A 21,623-nucleotide genomic window follows, 5' to 3' on the forward strand; every position below is an offset into this window, starting at 1 on the left:
GCTGGCAGGAAGGTTGAAGAGATATTATTGGCAAAGCACATGGAAGAGGCGCAAAAAAGGCGTGAAAAATCCATTGAACTTTGCCAATATAATAACGAGACAGTCAAAGAAAAATGTGCTTTGGCTGATCTTGAGAAAGAAATTGAAACACAGCATTTATTAAAGCAACGACATCAGGCCACCGAGAACGAACGCCGTCGTCATCGCGATATGGAGCTGGAGCTTCTCAAAGCTCGTAGAAACATCCCAGTTCTAGACAGAACAGAGGGGAAAAAACACAGTGTGGTTTTAGAAAAGGAAGGTTCAGATGACTTTCAACCAAAGCCAAATGAACCACTCCTGCAAACTTTTACTGGTCGGGTTCGTGTGTTCCTTTGTCAGGAACGCAGCAGCTCAGAACAAACAACAGCAAAAACGGAACGAGTTCGGATGCCAACAATTAATAAAACAAACAAGCTTGTGTCTGTAGTTAAAGACTCACCAGCTAATGCTAAAAAACTAATTCCCACAACCCCTCCCCTGTCTGAGAAACCGCAGAAAACACCGCGTGCCCCCATTATTAAAAACCAATATAAGCTTGTTGCACCTTATGCACCACGCTTATTAGAGACGTGGGACATAAACACAAATAAAAATTTACTCCCACCCCCGCCTCCTCTTCCTATTAAGCCCCCATTATTAAAAATTAAGACAGGGTTCTTGGAAATATTAACAGCAGTAAAATATAAATAACACCCCCCAACCGTTTGCAGGAGATAGCCGCCCCTCCCTGAGCCTGGATCTGCTGGAGGTTTCTTCCTATTCAAAGGGAGTTTTTCCTCCCCACTGTCGCCATGTGCTTGCTCATAGGGGATCATTTGATTGTTGGGGTTGTTTTTTCACAACAACAGTTGTGAAAATACTCACAACTGTTGTTGTGAACATTTTCACAACTGTTGTTGTGAAAATATAACTGTTGTTGTGAAAATATTCACAACAACAGTTATTTATTGCAGTCTTCACCATCCATCAGCTATTACAATACAATTAATAAAAATCTTGAACTACATAAAAATGTTGATGTTTGATTTTGTTTACTTTTGTTTTGTTTACTACTACGTGTCTGATAGTACGGTGGCCCTGAAGTGCAAACCACAAAAACAAATCACAAAACGCACAACAAACTGAAAAGCGCAAAAACAAATCTCTTAACACAAAGACAAATTCAAAAGCGCAACAACAAATCACTTAACGCAAAAACAAATTGAAAAGCGCAACAACAAATTCACTTAACGCAAAAACAAATTGAAAAGCGCAACAACAAATTGAAAAGCGCAAAAACAAATTGAAAAGCGCAACAACAAATCACAAAGCGCAAAAACAAATTGAAAAGCGCAACAACAAATCACAAAACGCAAAAACAAATTGAAAAGCGCAACAAATCACAAAACGCAAAAACAAATTGAAAAGCGCAACAACAAATCACAAAACGCAAAAACAAATTGAAAAGCGCAACAACAAATTCACTTAACGCAAAAACAAATTGAAAAGCGCAAAAACAAATTGAAAAGCGCAAATACAAATTGAAAAGCGCAACAACAAATCACAAAACGCAAAAACAAAAACCAAACCGGAAGAGGTAGGTACCAATGCTGCAACAACAGGCATCACTGATTGGATGATGGATCCGGTAGCCTTTTGAACCGGAAGTTGTTCTGCCGAACGTGGTTATGAGAAAGAGCAGTCAACGGCTGTATCCCAATTCAGGGTCTGCAGCCTTAAAGTACGCAGCCTCAACAATCCTCAAGGGCCGCGTACTTAAAAACGCTAAGGCCGGAAGTGCGAGGCTTGTGAAATGGGACGGTCTAGCCTCCGTCGCGCTGCCCAGGTTGCCTAGGAACCATAACACCAATCGCTGGAAACGTTTCATACAGCTTTGACGGAAATGAAGGAGAACATATTTTGTTCGTGTGTTTGTTTCTACACGAGCTTTGTGTGATTTAATACGTATCTGAGGCTGAGACCACAGGACTGTAAAATATGATTGCTGGCCTTCATATCTGTACTGAATAGTCATTTAAGATTAGCTAGTAAATAACAATTAGCTAATGTTGTTCATGAGACTAAAGTCAGTGTAAATATGATATGGCCAATATCATAGTTATTATATTAATCATAAGTTATTACAGCAGTGAGTTTGAACTCTCAAATCAAATCACTTCTATTGTCACATCACATGTGCAGGTACACTGGTACAGCACATGTGAGTGAAATTCATGTGAGTGAACTCTGTGTCTAATACTGAGCTTCAGTAAAGATTCAAGTTGCAGTTATTTATATGTCCTATCACCTTAAATCTTCACTCAAAGACAAGTATCTTTGACAGTGTATATGTAGATGTATTATATATAAGAGAACAATATTGTCTGTGTAATATGTTGGCATTACTAAATTTGGCTCAATGCTTACATATATGTGTAAAAAGAAAATGTACGAGCTGTGATAACTGTTTCTGATAGAATGAAGAGTAGACTGATATATTAAATATTCCTTTATTGGGTGAGAAAATCAGACCATGTCATAACTGCTTTAAGTCATACAGAATAGATATCAGAGCCATAAACAGGCTGACTTCTGCTAAATGGGTCAAACTGGGCAGAAAGTATACAAACACATAACATCCTTATAGAATATGATGTAACACTATAGATCAGCTTAGCTCAGAATATATAAAGCATATAAACAATTACAGCAATATGATGCAACAAACACAGCAGTGCTACTAATCCAAAATACTCAAAGCTTCATAGAACTGAAACAAACATTTATTTTTAGCTCCATTTCTGCTGCTGATACATACTTTAGGTTTCTGAATATTAAACTTGTTGCTGCCTTTCATAGTGTGTAACTTGAAGGCTCTGAGTACTTTCTCCCACACTGAAAACACTGGAATGATCAAATTATCTGAACATTACCTAATAAGACTGATTCAGGACAGACAATTAGTTATTTTAAATGTTTCTAGCAGTCCTTCACAAACAGGAACAGTCTGTCTATTCTCCCCATCTGTCAGCTGCTGCTGGCTCTTCCTCCTCCTCTTCCTCACACACTGCTGAGTTTGTCCTGGTGGATCATCAGGGGTGCAAAGCCTCACAGATGATGTGCAGCAGTGGGTCCCTCATTCTGTCCTCACTCTGGACACTTGCAGTTGTCACACATGGAAATCAAATGTGTGATCAGCTGCAGGATTCAAACACAAGTGTAACTTATAAATACATGTTCATACTTTTATTCCACAATCAGAGAGAAAGAAACAGAGAGAGAGTGCAGGACAGAAAGACAGGTGACAGTCTCAGGTGTATACACTGCTACAAAACAGCACAAGAGAAGGAGGATTTAGTGTTTGTGTTATTACGAGTGCTAAACAAGAAGAGTTCCCAGATGGTCCAGTGGACACATGTGTGACTCCTGTGATTAAAGCATCTTTCTTTCAGCTTAACGAGTGAACCGTCAGCTCGTTCAAACACACGTTAAAGTCCGTTTGGCTCGACACCACCGAACAGAAGCAGCAATATAACATAGCTAACATTAACAGTGCAGTGAATCCTGCTTGTGCCGTCATATTCAGGACTGCAAACCGAGCAGCATCACTGACTTGTTATGTTTGTGGATATATGACTGACTTTAATTATCCATAAAATCATCACATTCTCTGTAAGATTGAGGTCAACTATTGTATTATTATATTTTAAATGCTTTAAAACAAAGTAAACGCTGAAAGTACAAACATCGCTAATGGCAAATAACTTTGCCGACATGTGGCCAACAGTAGTGTTTCAATGTTCCTCATTATTAAACATTTGCACATAAAAAAGTGACATCATATTCAGTACTTACGTTTAACAGTTTACTCTTCGGCCGCTACGCTTCTGCCGTCTGCGGCAAAATTATCCACAGTGACTGCCGCGCTATAAATTGTGGGATATGTTGGGCCACGAAGGCTACACCGCCACAGCCTTAAAATTCAGGGAAATGAAGGCCGAATTTGAGGGCCGCGTTTCGAGCAGCCTTTGAATTGGGACAGCCTTCGGCGCGCCGCTGTGACGTAATCGGCCTTAAAATGCAGCCTTTAAGGCTGCAGACCCTGAATTGGGATACAGCCAACATGTTTTGTCCAAGTTGTGGAAAAAAGTTGGTAGAGCAGTCACCAAACTTCCGAACAGAACAACTTCCGGTTCAAAAGGCTACCGGATCCATCATCCAATCAGTGATGCCTGTTGTTGCAGCATTGGTACCTACCTCTTCCGGTTTGGTTTTTGTTTTTGCGTTAAGTGAATTTGTTTTTGCGTTAAGTGATTTGTTGCTGCGCTTTTCAATTTGTTTTTGCGTTAAGTGATTTGTTGTTGCGCTTTTCAATTTGTTTTTGCGTTTTTGCGCTTTTCAATTTGTTTTTGCGCTTTTCAATTTGTTTTTGCGCTTTTCAATTTGTTGTGCGTTTTGTGATTTGTTTTTGCGCTTTTCAATTTGTTTTTGCGTTAAGAGATTTGTTTTTGCGCTTTTCAATTTGTTTTTGCGCTTTTCAATTTGTTGTGCGTTTTGTGATTTGTTTTTGTGGTTTGCACTTCAGGGCCACCGTATGATAGTGATTATCTGAGTAGATAAAACAATGGTCCTGTACCACCAACATCATTATGGAGATGTGTGAGAATGACTGGGAGAGAGACTGGAGGACTACTGTGAAATCAGAAAAAGCAGAGTGGGGAGGTACTTCCTGTACATTGCTTCTCCAGCTGTGTAAATTACATTTTTCTCAGCAGCAACAGCTTTGGGGTTAGGCGAATACCAGGACCAGTCAGTGCACAAGAGGCAGTCCATGTTGTTTGTTTATTAATCGCCAGGGAATGTCAGGTAAAAATAAATGGGTAAAAAAATGTGACAATATTTTTTTGTTTTGTTTTTGAAACAACACCGGAATGACTGCAGGTGTCCCTATGTTGTGGTTGCTGTCCTTCGGCATCTAGCTAGCCCTACTGAAGAGGAGCGATGAGCATAAAGGGAATGACTTTTTCAAGTGTCAGGTAATTTCAAATGCAACGTCTCTACAATTCACCAATCATCAACAAACACGGAAACTATTTGTGTGCAGTTTGTTGCACAGTGTGTTGCTAGCTAAAAGTCCAGCTGCTGTGTTTCACAGGGACAGCAAAGAAAGAGAGCTAACTTCACTCACAGCTGGAGAAAGATAAGAAAGGCCAGGTTAGATTTAAAGGTGAGGACTGCTCAGTGGTGTCTGATAAACTGGAAATGTAACTCTTACATGTTACAAGTTCTCATGTTATTAAATCAGTTATTAGGTCTGTACATGTGACATTGTGTTTTTTCATATGGTGAAATGTGCTGCAAATCAAACTGAGGTAGACTAATTGTGTTATTTACAGACTGCATAAAAACCCTCTGCCAGTTAGTGCAGGATACACAGGTTAGTTTGCTGTACTGTGATGGATTTAAAGTAAAGAACAGTGTGTGATTGGTTCACAGTGGCTGTGGTTTCATGGTCAGAGTTAAGTTACATCAAGTGTAGCAGAGATTGAGAGATCTACTGACTGAATTTCACCTTCACACAAACTTTGTACCATGTAGAAAAAAAGACAGTATAAACAGTGTACTGTCAGTCCAGAGGATGGAAATAAATGAGGAAAACTTGCACTGTAAGAAATGTACATAAAAATTACAGTAAATAACTGCGAAATGGCAACGGTAAATGACCATTAAATCCAAAAAAAGTAGATAATTGTAATATTTATGTTGAATCACTGTAAATTGAAAAATGGTAAATTGCTTTAATTTTTACACTGCTAAAATGTTTAAAGTACATTAATGTACAGTAATATGGCCCATTGTCTTTGAAAACAACAAGAAAAATTTGTAACATTATTTACAATTAATCACCCTATAATTTACGTAATAATTCTGTATGAATAACAGTCTTTTCTGCTATAATCATTTGAATTTACAATCTACAACTGTATATTAATCACCAAAAACATACCGTACTTTTAACTGTACCAAAAAGTCAAAACATTGTTAGAATTATTGTGAAAACTACGGTAAAAAAAAAAAAAAAATTAAGAAGCTCAAGCTGCTTAATAAAACAGTATATCTTAGTAGTAAATATGGTCAGTTACTGCAAATAAAAAATATGTATATACTTTTTAGTTCTACAGTCTCTCCTAGTATAAAACACAAGTATTCACAATGAAAACTAAAATTCTGGCATAATTAATGGCAAAAGGACATCTGCTACAGTGGCCCCTAGAGACAAAGCACATGCAAACTCCAAAACACGTACAAACTCCAAAGCACGTACAAACTCCTAAGCACGTATAAATCCCGAAGCACGTATAAATTCCGAAGCACGTACAAATTCCGAAGCACATATAAACCGCAAAGCACGTACAAACTCCAAAACACGTACAAATTCCGAAGCACGTACAAATTCCGAAGCATGTACAAATTATGAAGCACATACAAGTACGTGCTTTGCAGTTTGGATGTGTTTTTGAGTACAAATTGTAAGCACGTACAAATTCCGAAGCACGTACAAACTGCAAAGCACGTACAAACTCCAAAACACGTACAAACTCCGAAGCACGTATAAATTCCGAAGCACGTACAAATTCTGAAGCACGTACAAACTGCAAAGCACGTACAAACTCCGAAGCACGTACAAATTCTGAAGCACGTACAAATTCCGAAGCACGTACAAACTGCAAAGCACGTACAAACTCCAAAACACGTACACACTCCGAAGCACGTATAAATTCTGAAGCACGTACAAATTGCAAAGCACGTACAAACTCAAAAACACGTACAAACTCCTAAGCACGTACAAATTCTGAAGCACGTACAAATTGTAAAGCACGTACAAACTCAAAAACACATACCAACTCCAAAGCACGTATAAATTCCGAAGCACGTACAAATTCAAAAGCACGTACAAACTGCAAAGCACGTACAAACTCCAAAACACGTACAAACTGCGAAGCACGTATAAATTCCGAAGCACGTACAAATTCCGAAGCACGTACAAACTCAAAAACACGTACAAACTCCGAAGCACGTACAAATTCTGAAGCACGTACAAACTGCAAAGCACGTACAAACTCCAAAACACGTACAAATTCCGAAGCACGTACAAATTCTGAAGCACGTACAAACTGCAAAGCACGTACAAACTCCAAAACACGTACACATTCCAAAGCACGTACAAATTCTGAAACACGTACAAACTGCAAAGCACGTACAAACTCCAAAGCACATACAAATTCTGAAGCACGTACAGACTCTAAAACACATACAAATTCCAAAGCACGTACTTTGCAGTTTGTACGTATTTTGGAGTTATTACATGCTTTGGTGTTTGTAGATGTTTTGGAGTTTGTACGTGCTTTTTGGAGTTTTTACGTGTTTTTGAGTTTGTACGTGCTTTGGAATTTGTACGTGTTTTAGAGTCTGAGGGGTGCAAAAACAACTACCTGTTTGCTGAGCAGACGGGGGAGGAGCAGTCTTTACTCTCCCAGTGGCACGTAAACAGAGCCGGAGGGAGAGACAGAGAGAGATCGTTTTCTATCTTTTTGGATTCAAGTGCACATTTGAAGTCTGTGAGAATAGTTTGCAGCCTGGTCTTACGAGTCATTTCTGCACAGACGCCACGAAATGCACTGACGCGCGCACGCACAACACGAAGCGCACGGTCAATTTAGGGCAGGCTTGGAAGCTGTGCTCATCGTGCAAACGGCGCATTATTATCGTAACTGCTGCAAATGGTAGGATATGTCCTGTCTGCAAAATCCATCCATCTAGAGGTTCGTGCTATAAAATGTAAATTACATCTTTGTTCAGTTTGTTGTTGAGTTTGTTCAGGTCAGTTCAGTTTCCCAGTGGCACAGGGACAGAACAGGAGGGAGAGACAGAAAAAGATCATCGTCTGTACAATAAGATAGAGGATGATCTTCTTTTTTTTTATTTAGGTGCATCTTTGAAGTCTGTGAGAATAGTTTGCAGCCTTGTCTTACTAGTCATTTCTGCACAGACGCGGGCATGCACAACACGAAGCGCACAGTCAATTTAGGGGGGAGGCTTTTGCTGAGGAAGAGCAGCGTTCCAAAAAGAGGAAGCAGTGCTCATCGTGCAAACAGCACATTATTATCGTAACTGCTGCAAATGTCAGATATATATAAGATATGTCCTGTCTGCAAAATCTACCCATCTTGTGGTTCATGCTATGTATGATCATGTAAATTGCATCTTTGTTTAGTTTGGTGTTGAGTTTGTTCAGATAAGTTCAGTTTGTTTTTTTGCAATAAAGTGTTATTGTTCCAAAAATAATAATGCATCCAAATTAATGTTCTTATCAATTATTGACCTATTCAAGGCTGTAATAACTTCATGTCAAATAATCTATTTTGCAACTAATTTTTTGAAAATATTGCATATTATGGGTCCCCCCCCAAAAAAAACAACAGGGGTTTATATGATAATAAAGCCATCAAAACCTAAAAAATATTTTAAAAAAAATAATGAAAAACTTTATATCTGTGGTTAGGTCTGAAGTTGTTTAAAAGATCTGATGTGAAAAAAAAAGAAAAAAAAATCATATATGATATTGTTATATCACCTTTTGGATGGGGACCATTTTGGGTACCGAGGGACATAGGAGGGTGTAAATTGTAAAAACTCTTATTGCTCCAAAAATAATAATGCATCCAAATCAGTGCTGTTATGAATTCTTTACCTATTCAAGGCTCTAATAACTTCATGCCAAATATTTCCATTTGCAACTAATTTTTTAAAAATATTGCATATTATGGTTTCCCCCCCCCCAAAAAACAGGGGTTTTTATGACAATAAAGCCATAAAAACCTAAAAAATGTTAAAAAAAAAAAAAAAAAAATGAAAAACTTTATATCTGTGGATAGGTCTGAAGTTGTTTAAAAGATCTGATGTGAAAAAAAAAGAAAAAAAAATCATATATGATATTGTTATATCACCTTTTGGATGGGGACCATTTTGGGTACCGAGGGACATAGGAGGGTGTAAATTGTAAAAACTCTTATTGCTCCAAAAATAATAATGCACCCAAATCAATGCTGTTATGAATTCTTTACCTATTCAAGGCTCTAATAACTTCATGCCAAATATTTCCATTTGCAACTAATTTTTTGAAAATATTGCATATTATGGTTTCCCCCCCCCCAAAAACACAGGGGTTTTTATGACAATAAAGCCATAAAAACCTAAAACTAACTTCTTCAACAGCTATTAACAGAAAAAGATGTGAAGGCTAATTTCAATAAATTACCAAATTCAAATCAGTTTTATTATTATCATATAGTTATAATACAGCACCAAATCACAACAACAGACCCCTTTAAGGCAAAGACACTTAGAGAGACTCTGTCACTCATAGGAGTTAGTGGTGCTGCTGCTCCTGCAAACACAAATGACTAACCGTCAGTAATCCCAACACTTTACTCTGAGCTACTTAAAAAAAAGACATATCTGACTTATTTCCAACTCCACATTTTTATTCTTAGCAACTTTGTAGAGAGTAGCAAAGTCTGTGTTAATACTTGTTATATTAAACTTTCCCTGCTGAAATTAGCAGAAAAAGAAAATAAGGGAAAGTATAATGAGCACATGTTCTTGAACTTGCAAGCAGGATTTTTAATATCAAAACTAATTTAGAATTCAATTTACAATTAATGTGAGGTTGGAATTTAATACCTGCATTGGAAATGGACATTAAGAAATCTAACACTTTGAAAAAATGTTTTCATACAACATGGATTGACAACTCAGGTGTAAATTATTATTCATATCTGACTGTTTCATGGCTAAATGCCCCAAAAACATGCAGCTCATTTCTGAGCCTTTTACCAAAGAGCAAAAAGTTTTTTTTAAATTTGAGTTCAGTTATAGTAAAGCTTAAAAAAATCCTCATTTGACTAATTTTACACAGTAAAATTATCTTTGTCAACACAAAAGTAAAGATTATTACTTATTTTTTAGAACAATAAACCTTAAAGCAGATGATCAGAAGACATTGCAGAATTTTTGCAATGTCCATTAGTTTTTGTTACCTTTAACTTCTTCAGCACTGAGGGGAAAAAAAAACATCATTAGAGTTGAAGACCTTCTCCATGTCTCCACGTCAGCTCTTCTTTTTAAATATATAATAAAGAAAACAACTGACTAGATTTTATATTGTCTCATATTGTTATTAATTGTCAGGTTGCTTGTTAATCTTAATCTTGAATCTTAAAAAGAACACTTAGTTAAGTAGTCAGGAGCTTCGTGAAGTTAGCAGGAAGTTAGCTCACTAGTTTCCACCTAAACATGATATACCACGGTCTGACTGAGAGATTTCTGAAAAAAAACCGTACGGCTCTACTTATCACTTCCAACATAAATGAAGACAGAAAACTGCATCAGAACAGCAATGCAATGCAAAATACCATTATACTGAAAATCTGGGTGCTACTACTGCATAGGTACTCACTTTGGCAGGTTCTTTCTTGCCGTTTTCTGAACAAACAAACAAAACGGCAGGTTAAGATATAAATACTCCGGACACCTTGGAAGGTTTTTATATATATATAATTGAAAAAAAATTGGAAAAAAAAAACCTGGAGAAATACTTACAGGAACAAGTCCACGAGCCAACTGGTCCTGAAAAAAATACATTAAAAAAACACATAAGTACTTCCAACAAACATTGCTGCCCAGGACAATGAAACTGACGGTGTAATAACTTCATGCCTCATCCCACACATACCCGGATGTTCCACCCGAGGAGGCGGTGGTCCGCCTCCCCGGGTGGGGGCTGCCGCCTCCATATTTCCCGGTACCTGCAGACATGAGAAAAACCAGTGAGCAAACATGTAACTATCACATCAATGTGAATCTGATGGGTGTGATTTTTCCAGACTGAAGGAAGTGCAAACAGAATGTTACAGAACTGTTATACAGCATGAGGGTAATCAATTCAAATTACTGTCCTTTATTTGGCATAATTACTGTCTAACTGACAGAAGTTACAGGAAGTACTGCAAGTTAAATGAAGCTGACGAAAACCTTTTTGTGCTGAATACATACTTGAAAGCTCCACATTCAAGAACAATCTGAGCACGCTGTCATCAGTTATCATCAGTGGGTAACTTTAGTTATGTATGAAATAGAGCTGGGTCTCGTCACTGATTTCTACAATCGATTGGATCCCCGATTCAAATCAAATTGAATCTGGGAAATTTAGCCTCAGTCAGTCAGAAATATTATAATTCTGATCATTTCTCAGTTCTGACACTTGTGAGATCAGATGTGTAAAAATCACAGCAGATGCCTTTGTATCAAAGTAACTGAGGATAAAAAAAAAAAACATGAAGGAGATTTACCTTAAAGAAATCTTTTACAGTAGAAAAGCAAAAGAAAAACCAAAGAAAACCATGACTCAGCAGGTGAACATTACCTGATGCTGCTGATGTGAAGCAGAGCAAAGTTAGAGGTTTTATTAGAGACACAGCTGAGCATTTTGCAATGTGGCATCATTTTAAAAAGATTAAATTTCTTTGGTTTTGAACAGCACAAATGAGGCTTTCTTGTCAAGGGTCATTTTGAAAAAAAAAAACAATGGCCTGTACACAACAGTAGACTGGTACATAATTAGCAAGCGAATAATGCAGAAAACAGAGATTTGAGATGGGAAACTGTTCTCTGAGTCCATTGAGAGAGAGAGCTGTGCAGGAAGTGTCAGTTTATCGTGGTGGAAGCAAAACAGCAAAGGTAAGAAGGAATTAATGATGATATTTATCAAATGTGAAGAGGTCAGAGTGATGAAACCTATCAAGAGCCTCTAGAATCATATTTCCACATTATTTCCAGTGTGAGTTTCAAACAGAAGTGGCAGTCTTTTTAATTTTTGATCCTCTGCATTTTATAACTTACCGGGCGACTGGGTCCATTTTTTTTTAGTTTTGCGGGGATAACCACTGGTCGAATTACTGAAATGATAATTCACATGAGAGATTATCTAAAGTTTGTAAAAAGAAAAATCTTTATATTAGTGTTGTGGTCTGACTTACGAGATGTGCTTGTAGTCTGCTTCCCCCCCAAAGAAAGAAAAAATAGATATTACTTCTTCAACAGTTATTAACAGAAGAAAATGTGAAGGCTAATTTCAATAAACTAACACATTCAAATCAGTTTTATTATTATCATATAGCTATAATATAGCACCAAATCACAACAACAGACCCCTTTAAGGCAAAGACACTTAGAGAGACTCTGTCACTTACATTTCGGTGACCTGGAGCTGCTGCTCCTGCAAACACAAATGACTTACTCTGAGCTACTTTAAAAGAGACATATTTTACTTATTTCCAACTCCACATTTGTATTCTTAGCAACTTTGAAGAGAGTAGCAAAGTCTGTGTTAATACATGTATAAATATTAAACTTTCCCTGCTAATATTGGCAGAAAAAGAAAATGAAAATGAAAGCAGAATCAGCCCACGTTCTTGAGCTTGCAAGCAGGATTTTTCATATCAAATCAGAATTCAATTTACAATTAATGTGAGGTTGGAATTTTATACCTGCATTAGAAATGGAAATTTTATATCAAGAAATCTAACACTTTGAAAAAATGTTTTCATACAACATGGATTGACAACTCAGGTGTAAATTATTATTCAAAGCTGTATGTTTCATGGCTAAATGCCCAAAAACATGCAGCTCATTTCTGAGCCTTTGACCAAAGAGCAAAAAAGTGTTTTTTTTTTAAATTCGAGTTCAGTCATAGTGAAGCTTAAAAAAAAAAATCCTCATTTGACTAATTTTACACAGTAAAATTATCTTTGTCAACACAAAAGTAAAGATTATTACTTATTTTTTAGAACAATAAACCTTAAAGCAGATGATCAGAAGACATTGCAGAATTTTTGCAATAGTTTTTGTTACCTTTCTTCTTTGCTGCTCCCCTGAGGGGAAAAAAAAAGGAAATCATTAGAGTTGAAGACCTTCTCCATGTGGCACATCTGGAACAAATAGCTCTCCACAGTAAGTTTACTTGTTCCAGAAGTGCCAGAAATTCCCTGTTATTGTTCACCAATGAAGAAATGATATAAAAAGACAAGAATATGTCAATCATAAAAATAATAACTTAATTTGTATATTGACCAGCAATATAATATGGAGATCAGTGTCAGCTATGATAAAAAACACAAATTTTATTTCACATGTATTTAAAATCTTGGGCAAAACTGTTAATAAAAAATATCAGATCTGATCCACACTTCAGACAGTAAAGCAAGTAGGCCCATACACCCAAAGACTCTTGCACTGGTAAGCCATTAGGGGTTATAGAGCAGTATGATTTTTAAAAAAAGCAACCAAAAAAAACCCAAAACAAAAACCCTAAACAAACTTGTTTTCTTGGCAAAAAATGTATCTGAAATAGGGCTGCCACGATTAGTCGACTATCAAAATCGTCGACTACTGATTTAATAGTCGACGCGTCGTTTGAGGCTTTGTAAGATCACAAAAGACGCAGGAATTGTCACGATCTGGTTGTAGGGACTCAAGCGCAGAGCGGTTAGATGTCTCCAAAAAACAGTTTATTTACGGCACCAGTGCACAATATATACAGTGAAGGGAATCCAAAACTCCAGGGAATCACAGGGTAGCTCTCTCGCACTCGCTCGCGTCTTCTTGCCCACACTCACACACGTTCACATGGCAGGGAGGTCGCAGGTCCGGGAGGGAAGGTCTGAAGCAGAAGAGGAGGGAAGTCACAAACTAATCACAAATCACAAAGCACAAGTTCACAGGAGCTGTGAGAACACTAACGTCAGTAGTACAATCATCCAGCGACGAGAGGATCTGTGTTCCAGCCTCAAATAGTGCTCCCGGTGATGACAGGTGATTGTTGTCAGGTGTGTGGGCCAAGGGCGGGAGCCCACAGTGAGCTCCGCCCAGGCAGAGAGAGAGAGAGAGAGAGAGAGAGAGCGAGAGAGAGAGAACCGAAACAACAAATGTAGCCTTGTGGGGCCGGCCGGGCAGGCACGGAGACCATGACAGTAATAAGTAGTAGGATTTAAGAGTGTAATAACGGACTGAAACAGAAGATGGCAGCACCGCATGCACAAGGATGCCAGCTGCCGTTAAACCCCGAAGAACAAGAAGTAGCTCTGTCCCAGAATTCATAGCGCGGCCCTGCTCAGTTTCCGACAATGGCGGCAGCTAGTTAGTTTTAATATTACTCTTATTATTCTTTTTGGCGCACAAAATAAACGTTTAACATATTTTCAGGCAAGAATGTAACTGTGTAAACCTCAAATATCTGCTCAGTTTATCAAGACACCACATATTTTCAAAAGTGCTCCGACGTTTTCGGAGACGTCTGTTACCCACCAGCTCGATAGCTAGCTGGGGTTGACGGCTCACTAGAACCGGTGAGAACACCGGACTCCCGGCAAATCGTTTTCAAACCCACCGCCGTCTTTCGCTACTCAGGTTAAACATATATGAGTCACTTAGATAACTTAAAAATGTTATTGTTTGGCTTTTTTTAGTATTTTGTTTGTTCCTGAGTAAATCGGTTTGGCTGAGATTAAAGTTATAGTTTTTCACACAGCTGAATAAACGTCAAGCAGACAACTGATTATCAGAAGTGTGAGATGCTCGAGAATATACTCCGGTGTCCCGTTATATTTTAGATAGCAAGGAGTTTATTAAACTTCACCGAAACAACCTGCAAATTTCATTAAAATGTAATACACTATCATCTTGTCTTTATTTTTAGTTAGCACATACCTTAAACACTTCAAGCTGTATTCTAATGATAGTTATATAAGAGCAGATGCATGCTGGTGCAATAAGCTGTACGTTTTACATCCAATGGATGCATGATCTGATTAGTCGACTAATCGCAAAAATAATCGGTGACTAGTCGACTTTTAAAATAATTGTTTGTGGCAGCCCTAATCTGAAAAGCCATTTCCAAATAAAATGATAATCAATCATTCTTACTGAAATTGAGAAGTACTTGCAGCCTGACTAACCAAATAGAATATGTGAAGCAGGTTTACTTTGTTTTGGTTGAAATTCTATAAATGTATGAAATCCTACTCTTTACATGCTTTTTTTTATTAATACAAAGAAAATCCAGAAGGAATAAATGAGCACACAATTCATAAAACTACCTCTTCTCCATGTTTCCTCTGTCCTCGGTCAAAACGATCCAACATGAAAAAGGAAAAAGAAAAAAAATCAGTATCGCACAGAAGTAAACTCAAGACAAAATCAGATATGTAGAATGCAAGATTTCATATAAATGAAATGTTCTTTTCTTATAAACCAAATTTAAAGTGTAGGACAATGAGCCACCTTTTTGGTATGATTACTAGCTCAAATGCAGTTGGAGCTCTCACTCTAGCATCATAGCTCTCACATCACCACATTATGTTTTTATTTTGGTCCAATTTAAATAATCTCTCTTGCCTTTCTGTTCTTTCTAATTTTAATTTTTGTTTCTGAAAGTAGGAGAGGAGAAATCACAGTAATACTGAACTTGCAGACAGCTAGTTAATAGGGCTGTCAGCGTTAATGCGGTCATCACGATTACAATTTTTAACGGACACATCTGGAGCGCATAGTATCCAAACAGCTGACAAACAGCTGTTACATTTCGTCATACAATGAGAATAGAACAAATCAACAACTGACAATGGTCGTGTCCAAATTAGAGATGGCACGATACCACTTTTTTATGTCCGATACCGATACCGATATCATAAATTTGGATATCTGCCGATACCGATATGAATCCGATATAGTGTGTTTTTTAATCAATAAAACTGTTTTTTAATATATTGCTGCATTTTGTATGAGTTCATACTCAAGTTTAAATAAACAACAACACTAAAGCTATTCTGTTATACCTGTATGTAAAAAATACACTGCGCCCAAAATATTTCATAGTTCAGCAACACTGATCAATCTAATAAACCTAAACCTACTCCATCCTCCCTATTCTGGTATTTTAAAGAGTACTTAGCAGAAATATTAAGCAACCTAATTAATAGGGTTGCAAACTCCCAGCAAAAAAAAAAAAAAAAGGGAACCACCCCCCACCCGCCACCTCATGATGCTTAATTGATGTAATCAACTTTAATTTGATGCAGGGTGAAAAAAATGCTCAGAAATAAATTATTTTTCAAGAATAATTAAATAGATTCAACATCTTTCTTCAACAGAATTGCAGAATTCACAGATGGTACTTTCCCAAAGGAAAAAGTACTAGCTTACTAGGGTATATTAGACTTAACAGTTACTATATACAGTAATGGACTTCTATACATTTTACATCAGATTAAAACTTTGGGTGTAAGGTTCAGATAATTATTTATTAAAAGCTAGATATTTTAAATGAGAATAAGAAAGAAAAGTATGTCTTTGTGCCCCCCTTTTCCCTGTTAATGCCCTATCGGCCCCCCTGGCCAAACTTTGCTAGATCCGCCCCTGCACAGTTACCAGCCGTCAGCTACGTAGAAAAGGATCCTGGTCTAGAAAGTAATATTAAATAAATTCTAACAACAGCTTATCAAGGTTAAACGTGCTGCTGTTGTTCAGCCGCTGGTTTCCTCTTTCTGGTGCAAAGTGGGCCAAAAACAAAGAAGAGAGACGGACTCGCGACAGAAAAGCCGATCAGCTGATCATTAAGCAATTTCATGAAGTAGCGGCAGGAGAGGGAGAGAGAGAGAGAAGAGGCAGTCGCTCCATATATCGGTTGTTAAGCTTAACATGGGAATGCTTTACAAACATTCAGAGGTGAACTTACACACTTGCTTTACTTCTCTCTGGGATAACTTCCTCAGAGATGAAATGCTGGTTTGGTAGCGAGGCTACAAATACACACAGCCGCTCTATCACGTCATGCATACTGCTCCGACGTGCTACGGTTATGAGCAAAGTTACGCCGTGTCGCAAGTTTTGTGAGGTGCTTTTTTGATATTTAATGGATCGGATTACATTTTTTATTTCTCGCCGATATCCGATCCAGTAATTTAGGTCAGTATCGGATCGGTCCATCTCTAGTCCAAATAGACCCTGTGCACGAGAAAATGCTGGACCCTGGACCCCAGAGGGTTGGTTAATTGGCCATTTTTAGCTACTTTTGAATTTCCCTCCACATTTTACCCTCAAAAACTATTTACTTTGCCTTGTTTGGTAACCATCCTTTTCAGCACAACCTCACGTGTCTGAATTTACAGTTATGTTTTCATTTTGACATACTGTATTAACACAATTGATCTAAAATCATACAAAAACCATAAAATCAGAGTAGAAAAAGTTATATTTTTTACTGTAACAACCACAAACATGTTTAATGAATCATATTTCATAACTTAAAATGCAAATATAAATTGTCAATTTTAAAAATCCTATGCACAAGTTTTGCAAACAAAGTTATTTGCATCCATTTACCTTTTACCTTGATTTTTAAAATAATTGTCAGGTTGCTTGTTAATCTTTTGTATGTCAGTTTGTCCAGATTAACTTTGTTTCTCATGGTTTAGTTCATACAAACCGTCTCCTCTCAGATCTCAGAGGACTCAAGTCTCATTATGAGTGCCTGTACAGTATGATAGTGTCTGTGGCATTGAGAAATCAACTGATTCATTTTTGTGAAATGAAAGCCTGATTAATGGCTGATGTTTTCTGCTCCCCACAGATTTTACAACAACCAGCTAAAGTGGCCGCTGACAACAAGCCAGTGAACCTGAGCTTCTTTCTCACAGTAGGCCAGGTAGGAATTCATAATTTTAAAACTGCAGTCTATATTTACTTAGGGTTAGGGTTTTCAACACAATATAATTTTACATACAGATGGATACATTTACAGATAGCTAGATAAGTGTGAGACAAGTGCCTAAATATGTACTTTGGCTTTCATTTTATTTCCAATTGCTAAAAAGATGAATTAAGGGTAATTCCACCTCAAATCATGAAACCTTTAATTTTTTGCTGGAGTATCTCTAATTTACATAAAAAGGTTTATGGTCCAAAGTTTAGATTTTGAAAAATTGTCCATCAACCCACTGCCAGCATGTTTTTTGCACTTTGAAATCTGAGGCCATGTTTGAACATAAATTAGGATCTGGAAAAATACATCACAAAATGTCTCAGTATTGGTGAGGTAAAACATGAAAGAAAATCAAGCACTTTTGTGAAGTCCCGTATTTGACCACATACTAATTCATTTGTTTTCTCATTTATTATAACAGGTTGGCCTAAATTTAGAGAAGTCTGTGGCTGCTGGCCTGGATGTGGGAGGAACGCAATCCACTGCCTATAACTTTGCTTCAGAAAGGACAAAAGAGGACCGCCACACCTTCAGCACACACAGGGTCACCTGCAACCATTATGGGTAGGCTTTGAATAACCCAGAATAGTCATATAAATTTAGGTTGTCTTGTAATCTTTATTTGAATAGTTTGTCAAGATCATTTACTAATCTGTCCCTTTTGTGTCCAGTTACCGAGTATCAGACAGAGCGCCTCTCAGCTCTGAGTTCAGCTCGGCTGTAGCTAAGCTACCAGGTTTCTACAACAGCTCCACCAGAGCTCAGTACAGTCAGCTCATACACACCTATGGCACACACTACATCCGCCAGGTTAAAACACACACACTGTGAATTGCCTTATTTAAAAATAAAAACTGAAAAAAAAGCATTTATAACACCAACTTTGCACCACATTGCAGGTTAACCTTGGTGGTCGACTGAGGCGAGTCACAGCTGCACGAACCTGTCTGTCCTCCCTGAATGGACTGTCCTCAAATGAGGTACATACATAAAGCTCACTATTTATATAACGCAAAATCACAACAACAGTTGCCTCAAGGCACCAGCTATTTTTGTGCAAAACTAACTAAACAGTGTATTAATGTAACAATAAAAATAATAAGTACAGGAGAATACAAACTTTGCTTTAGTCAAATTTTAATTCTAATATATGTACTCAGCTTGAATCTGTTAAGCAGAACATGAGCAGACAAAAAGAAGGAAAATAAAGAGGGTGACTTTGCCTCTAAACAGGAAAATGAGCACAGAGGTCAGAGGTTAAAGTGGGATTCAGCGGGTGGGGCCAAGTTGTAGTGGCTCAGCATAGGGAAGAGAATCAATGCTCTTTGTGAATGTCAGCAGATGTTTCATGAGTTGTCTTGGCTGATTTCCATCCTCTACAATGACTGTACACTATTTATATAATTGATGTAACCATGAGCGCCACAGCCACTGTGCACGAGTCATACACTGTTCTTTACTTTAAACCCATCACAGTACACCAAACTAACCTGTTTATCCTTCACTAAACTGCAGAGTGTTTTCATGCAGTTTTTAAATAATACTAATAATATTTTAATTCTTATTGTTTCTAATTTAACAACATGACAACTTGTAAGGACATGTAAGCTTTAAATTTCCAGTTTATCGAGCGTCAGTCAGCAGTCCTTAGCTTTAAATCTAACTTTCCTTCTTCCTCTCTTGTCCTGTCTTTCTTATCTTTCTCCATCTCTGAGTGAAGTTAGCTCTGATTCTTATCTCTTCCTGTGAAATACATTAGCTGGACCTTTAGCTAGCAACACACTGTGCGACAAACTGCACACAGTTTATGTGTTTGCTGATGTTTGTTGAGCTGATAGAAACGCTGCATTTGAAATTACCTGCCACAACCTGTTACTCCCTTTATGCTTGCTCGTCTTCTGTAGGGCTATTTAAATGCAGAAGTACCACAACCGCAACTAATGGACAGCTGGAGCAGTTAGAGTGTTGTGCCAAAAAACAAAGAAACGAAAAACAAAAGAGAAACACTGCCCCAATTTCACCCCTGACTCTGGCACACGGTTTTGCCTCTTTCATGTCTTTTTTTTGCGACATGGTGATTAATACAGGATTGAATTTCATGTGTTACAGTTTATGCTCAAGTCTGTTTGATGTTTGAAACCTTGCATTGACGGAAAATAATAACTCCCCTCAAATACTTCAAACCAAAAGTAACAAGCCTGTTTTGAAAATGTACAGAGTAGAAAATACAGATATTTGTTGACATTTTCTTTCCCTTCTTGTCCTGCAGGTCCACTCCTGTTTGTCGCTGGGTTTCTCTGTCGGCTTGGGAAAGAGCCAACTATCTGGTAACAGAGACTCTTGCAACAAGGTCCTACAAAACCAGGGTCTCTCTGTTACATACAGCTCTGGACTCCACCAACACTACACAGAGGTGGTAGGAGGCAATGGTTGGTTGGGAGAGTTTGCACTCACACGTAATGACTCCCTTGGTTTTCTAACTTGGCTGAAGACACTGAAGGATCACCCAGATGTTGTTTCCTACTCCCTTCGGCCAATCTACGAGCTGATGACAAATGATACGCAAAAGACAGGGATGAAAGCTGCCATTGAGCAGTACTTAGAGGACAATGCTGTGAAAAAATCACCCAATGAGCCAAACTGTGGTTCAAACATTCCTAATCTGGCTTCCAACTGCTGTCCTCTGCAAGCCTGGAGGGGGACGCTAAGGGTTACCATTGTGCGAGCCTGGGACCTGAAAGGAGATCCAACTGGCAAGACTGAGGGGTGAATAGACTGTGGTCAGGGATTACAATTTGGAGGTGGTATATCAAGCAGACTTAATAATTCTTCTTTTGCTCTTCTTTCTTTGCTTCTACACACAGCTATGCAAAAATGTGGTTTGGCTCCAGCTATCGGCAGACTAATTGGATTCGGTCAAACAATCCCCAGTGGAACGCTTATTATGATTTAGGCTAGGTCAGTAAACCCTTATTATAGATCATAAATCCTTTGGCCTCTCAGTCGGCAGAGTTGATTTACTTTTCAAACCTAAAACTTATCAAGAGTTCAGATTGTTTTGCTTTTTTCCCCAATTTAAGACACAAAGCCAGAATTGCCAAACAATGGGCTATACCGTATTTTTCGGACCATAAGGGTCACTGGATTATAAGATGCTTTAATGACACGCTGTGTGCAGGCAGGAGAAGAACCCAAACGCAAACTCACCAAAACGGGGACTTAACTCAAACTATAACTTTGTTAACAGAACGGGAAAAAGGCAATACAAATAACAGTACGAAGCTAAACTAGGAAAACTAAACTCACAGGGAAGGTCACACAGCTAAGAGGGAGGACACGACACAGAACTGAGGGAGACGCGGACATAAATACACAGACTATCAAAGTAAAACAGGAAGTACACAGAGACGCGGACAGGAGGGAGAGAGAAAACATGGGGAGAGCACAGACATAACGGGCTGGGGAAAACAGGGAATAAAACACAAGGAGGAGAAACGAGGCATGGGAACTCACAGACAGTGTTGGTCAAGTTACTTGAAAAAAGTAATCAGTAACTAATTACTGATTACTTCCCCCCAAAAGTAATCCCATTAATTTACTGATCACTTATTTTCAAAAGTAATTAGTTACTTAGTTACTTAGTTACTTTTTGAAAACATGATTTACAACCTGAATAGGTGATAAAGCGATAGATCTTTCAGCCCAATTCTACTTTTTCTGCATA

General features: G+C 37.9%; 1 protein-coding gene across 1 annotated transcript; it reads left to right on the forward strand.

The window, feature by feature from the left end:
• Nucleotides 1–210: 210 nt before the first annotated feature.
• On the forward strand, nt 211–20,911 carry LOC102076354 (perforin-1). The gene is made up of 9 exons (XM_025907860.1): nt 211–360; nt 4,726–4,887; nt 5,001–5,057; nt 17,768–17,842; nt 18,321–18,463; nt 18,571–18,709; nt 18,799–18,879; nt 20,169–20,665; nt 20,764–20,911. The coding sequence occupies exons 1-9, from the start codon at nt 211–213 to the stop codon at nt 20,855–20,857; spliced, it is 1,398 nt and encodes a 465-aa protein (XP_025763645.1). The 3' UTR covers nt 20,858–20,911.
• Nucleotides 20,912–21,623: the final 712 nt, after the last annotated feature.

The sequence above is a fragment of the Oreochromis niloticus genome, linkage group LG6 (assembly GCF_001858045.2).
Source record: "Oreochromis niloticus isolate F11D_XX linkage group LG6, O_niloticus_UMD_NMBU, whole genome shotgun sequence".
In the NCBI taxonomy this organism is placed as follows: Eukaryota; Metazoa; Chordata; class Actinopteri; order Cichliformes; family Cichlidae; genus Oreochromis; species Oreochromis niloticus.

Excerpts from the sequence above, each read along its gene's own strand:
- LOC102076354 (XM_025907860.1), top strand. The coding sequence starts at position 211 with ATGGAGCTGGAGCTTCTCAAAGCTCGTAGAAACATCCCAGTTCTAGAC. Across the intron at positions 361-4,725 it reads TGCAAACTTTTACTGGTCGG|AAAAAGCAGAGTGGGGAGGT; the intron begins GTTCGTGTGTTC and ends CTGTGAAATCAG. Across the intron at positions 18,710-18,798 it reads GCACACACTACATCCGCCAG|GTTAACCTTGGTGGTCGACT; the intron begins GTTAAAACACAC and ends ACCACATTGCAG.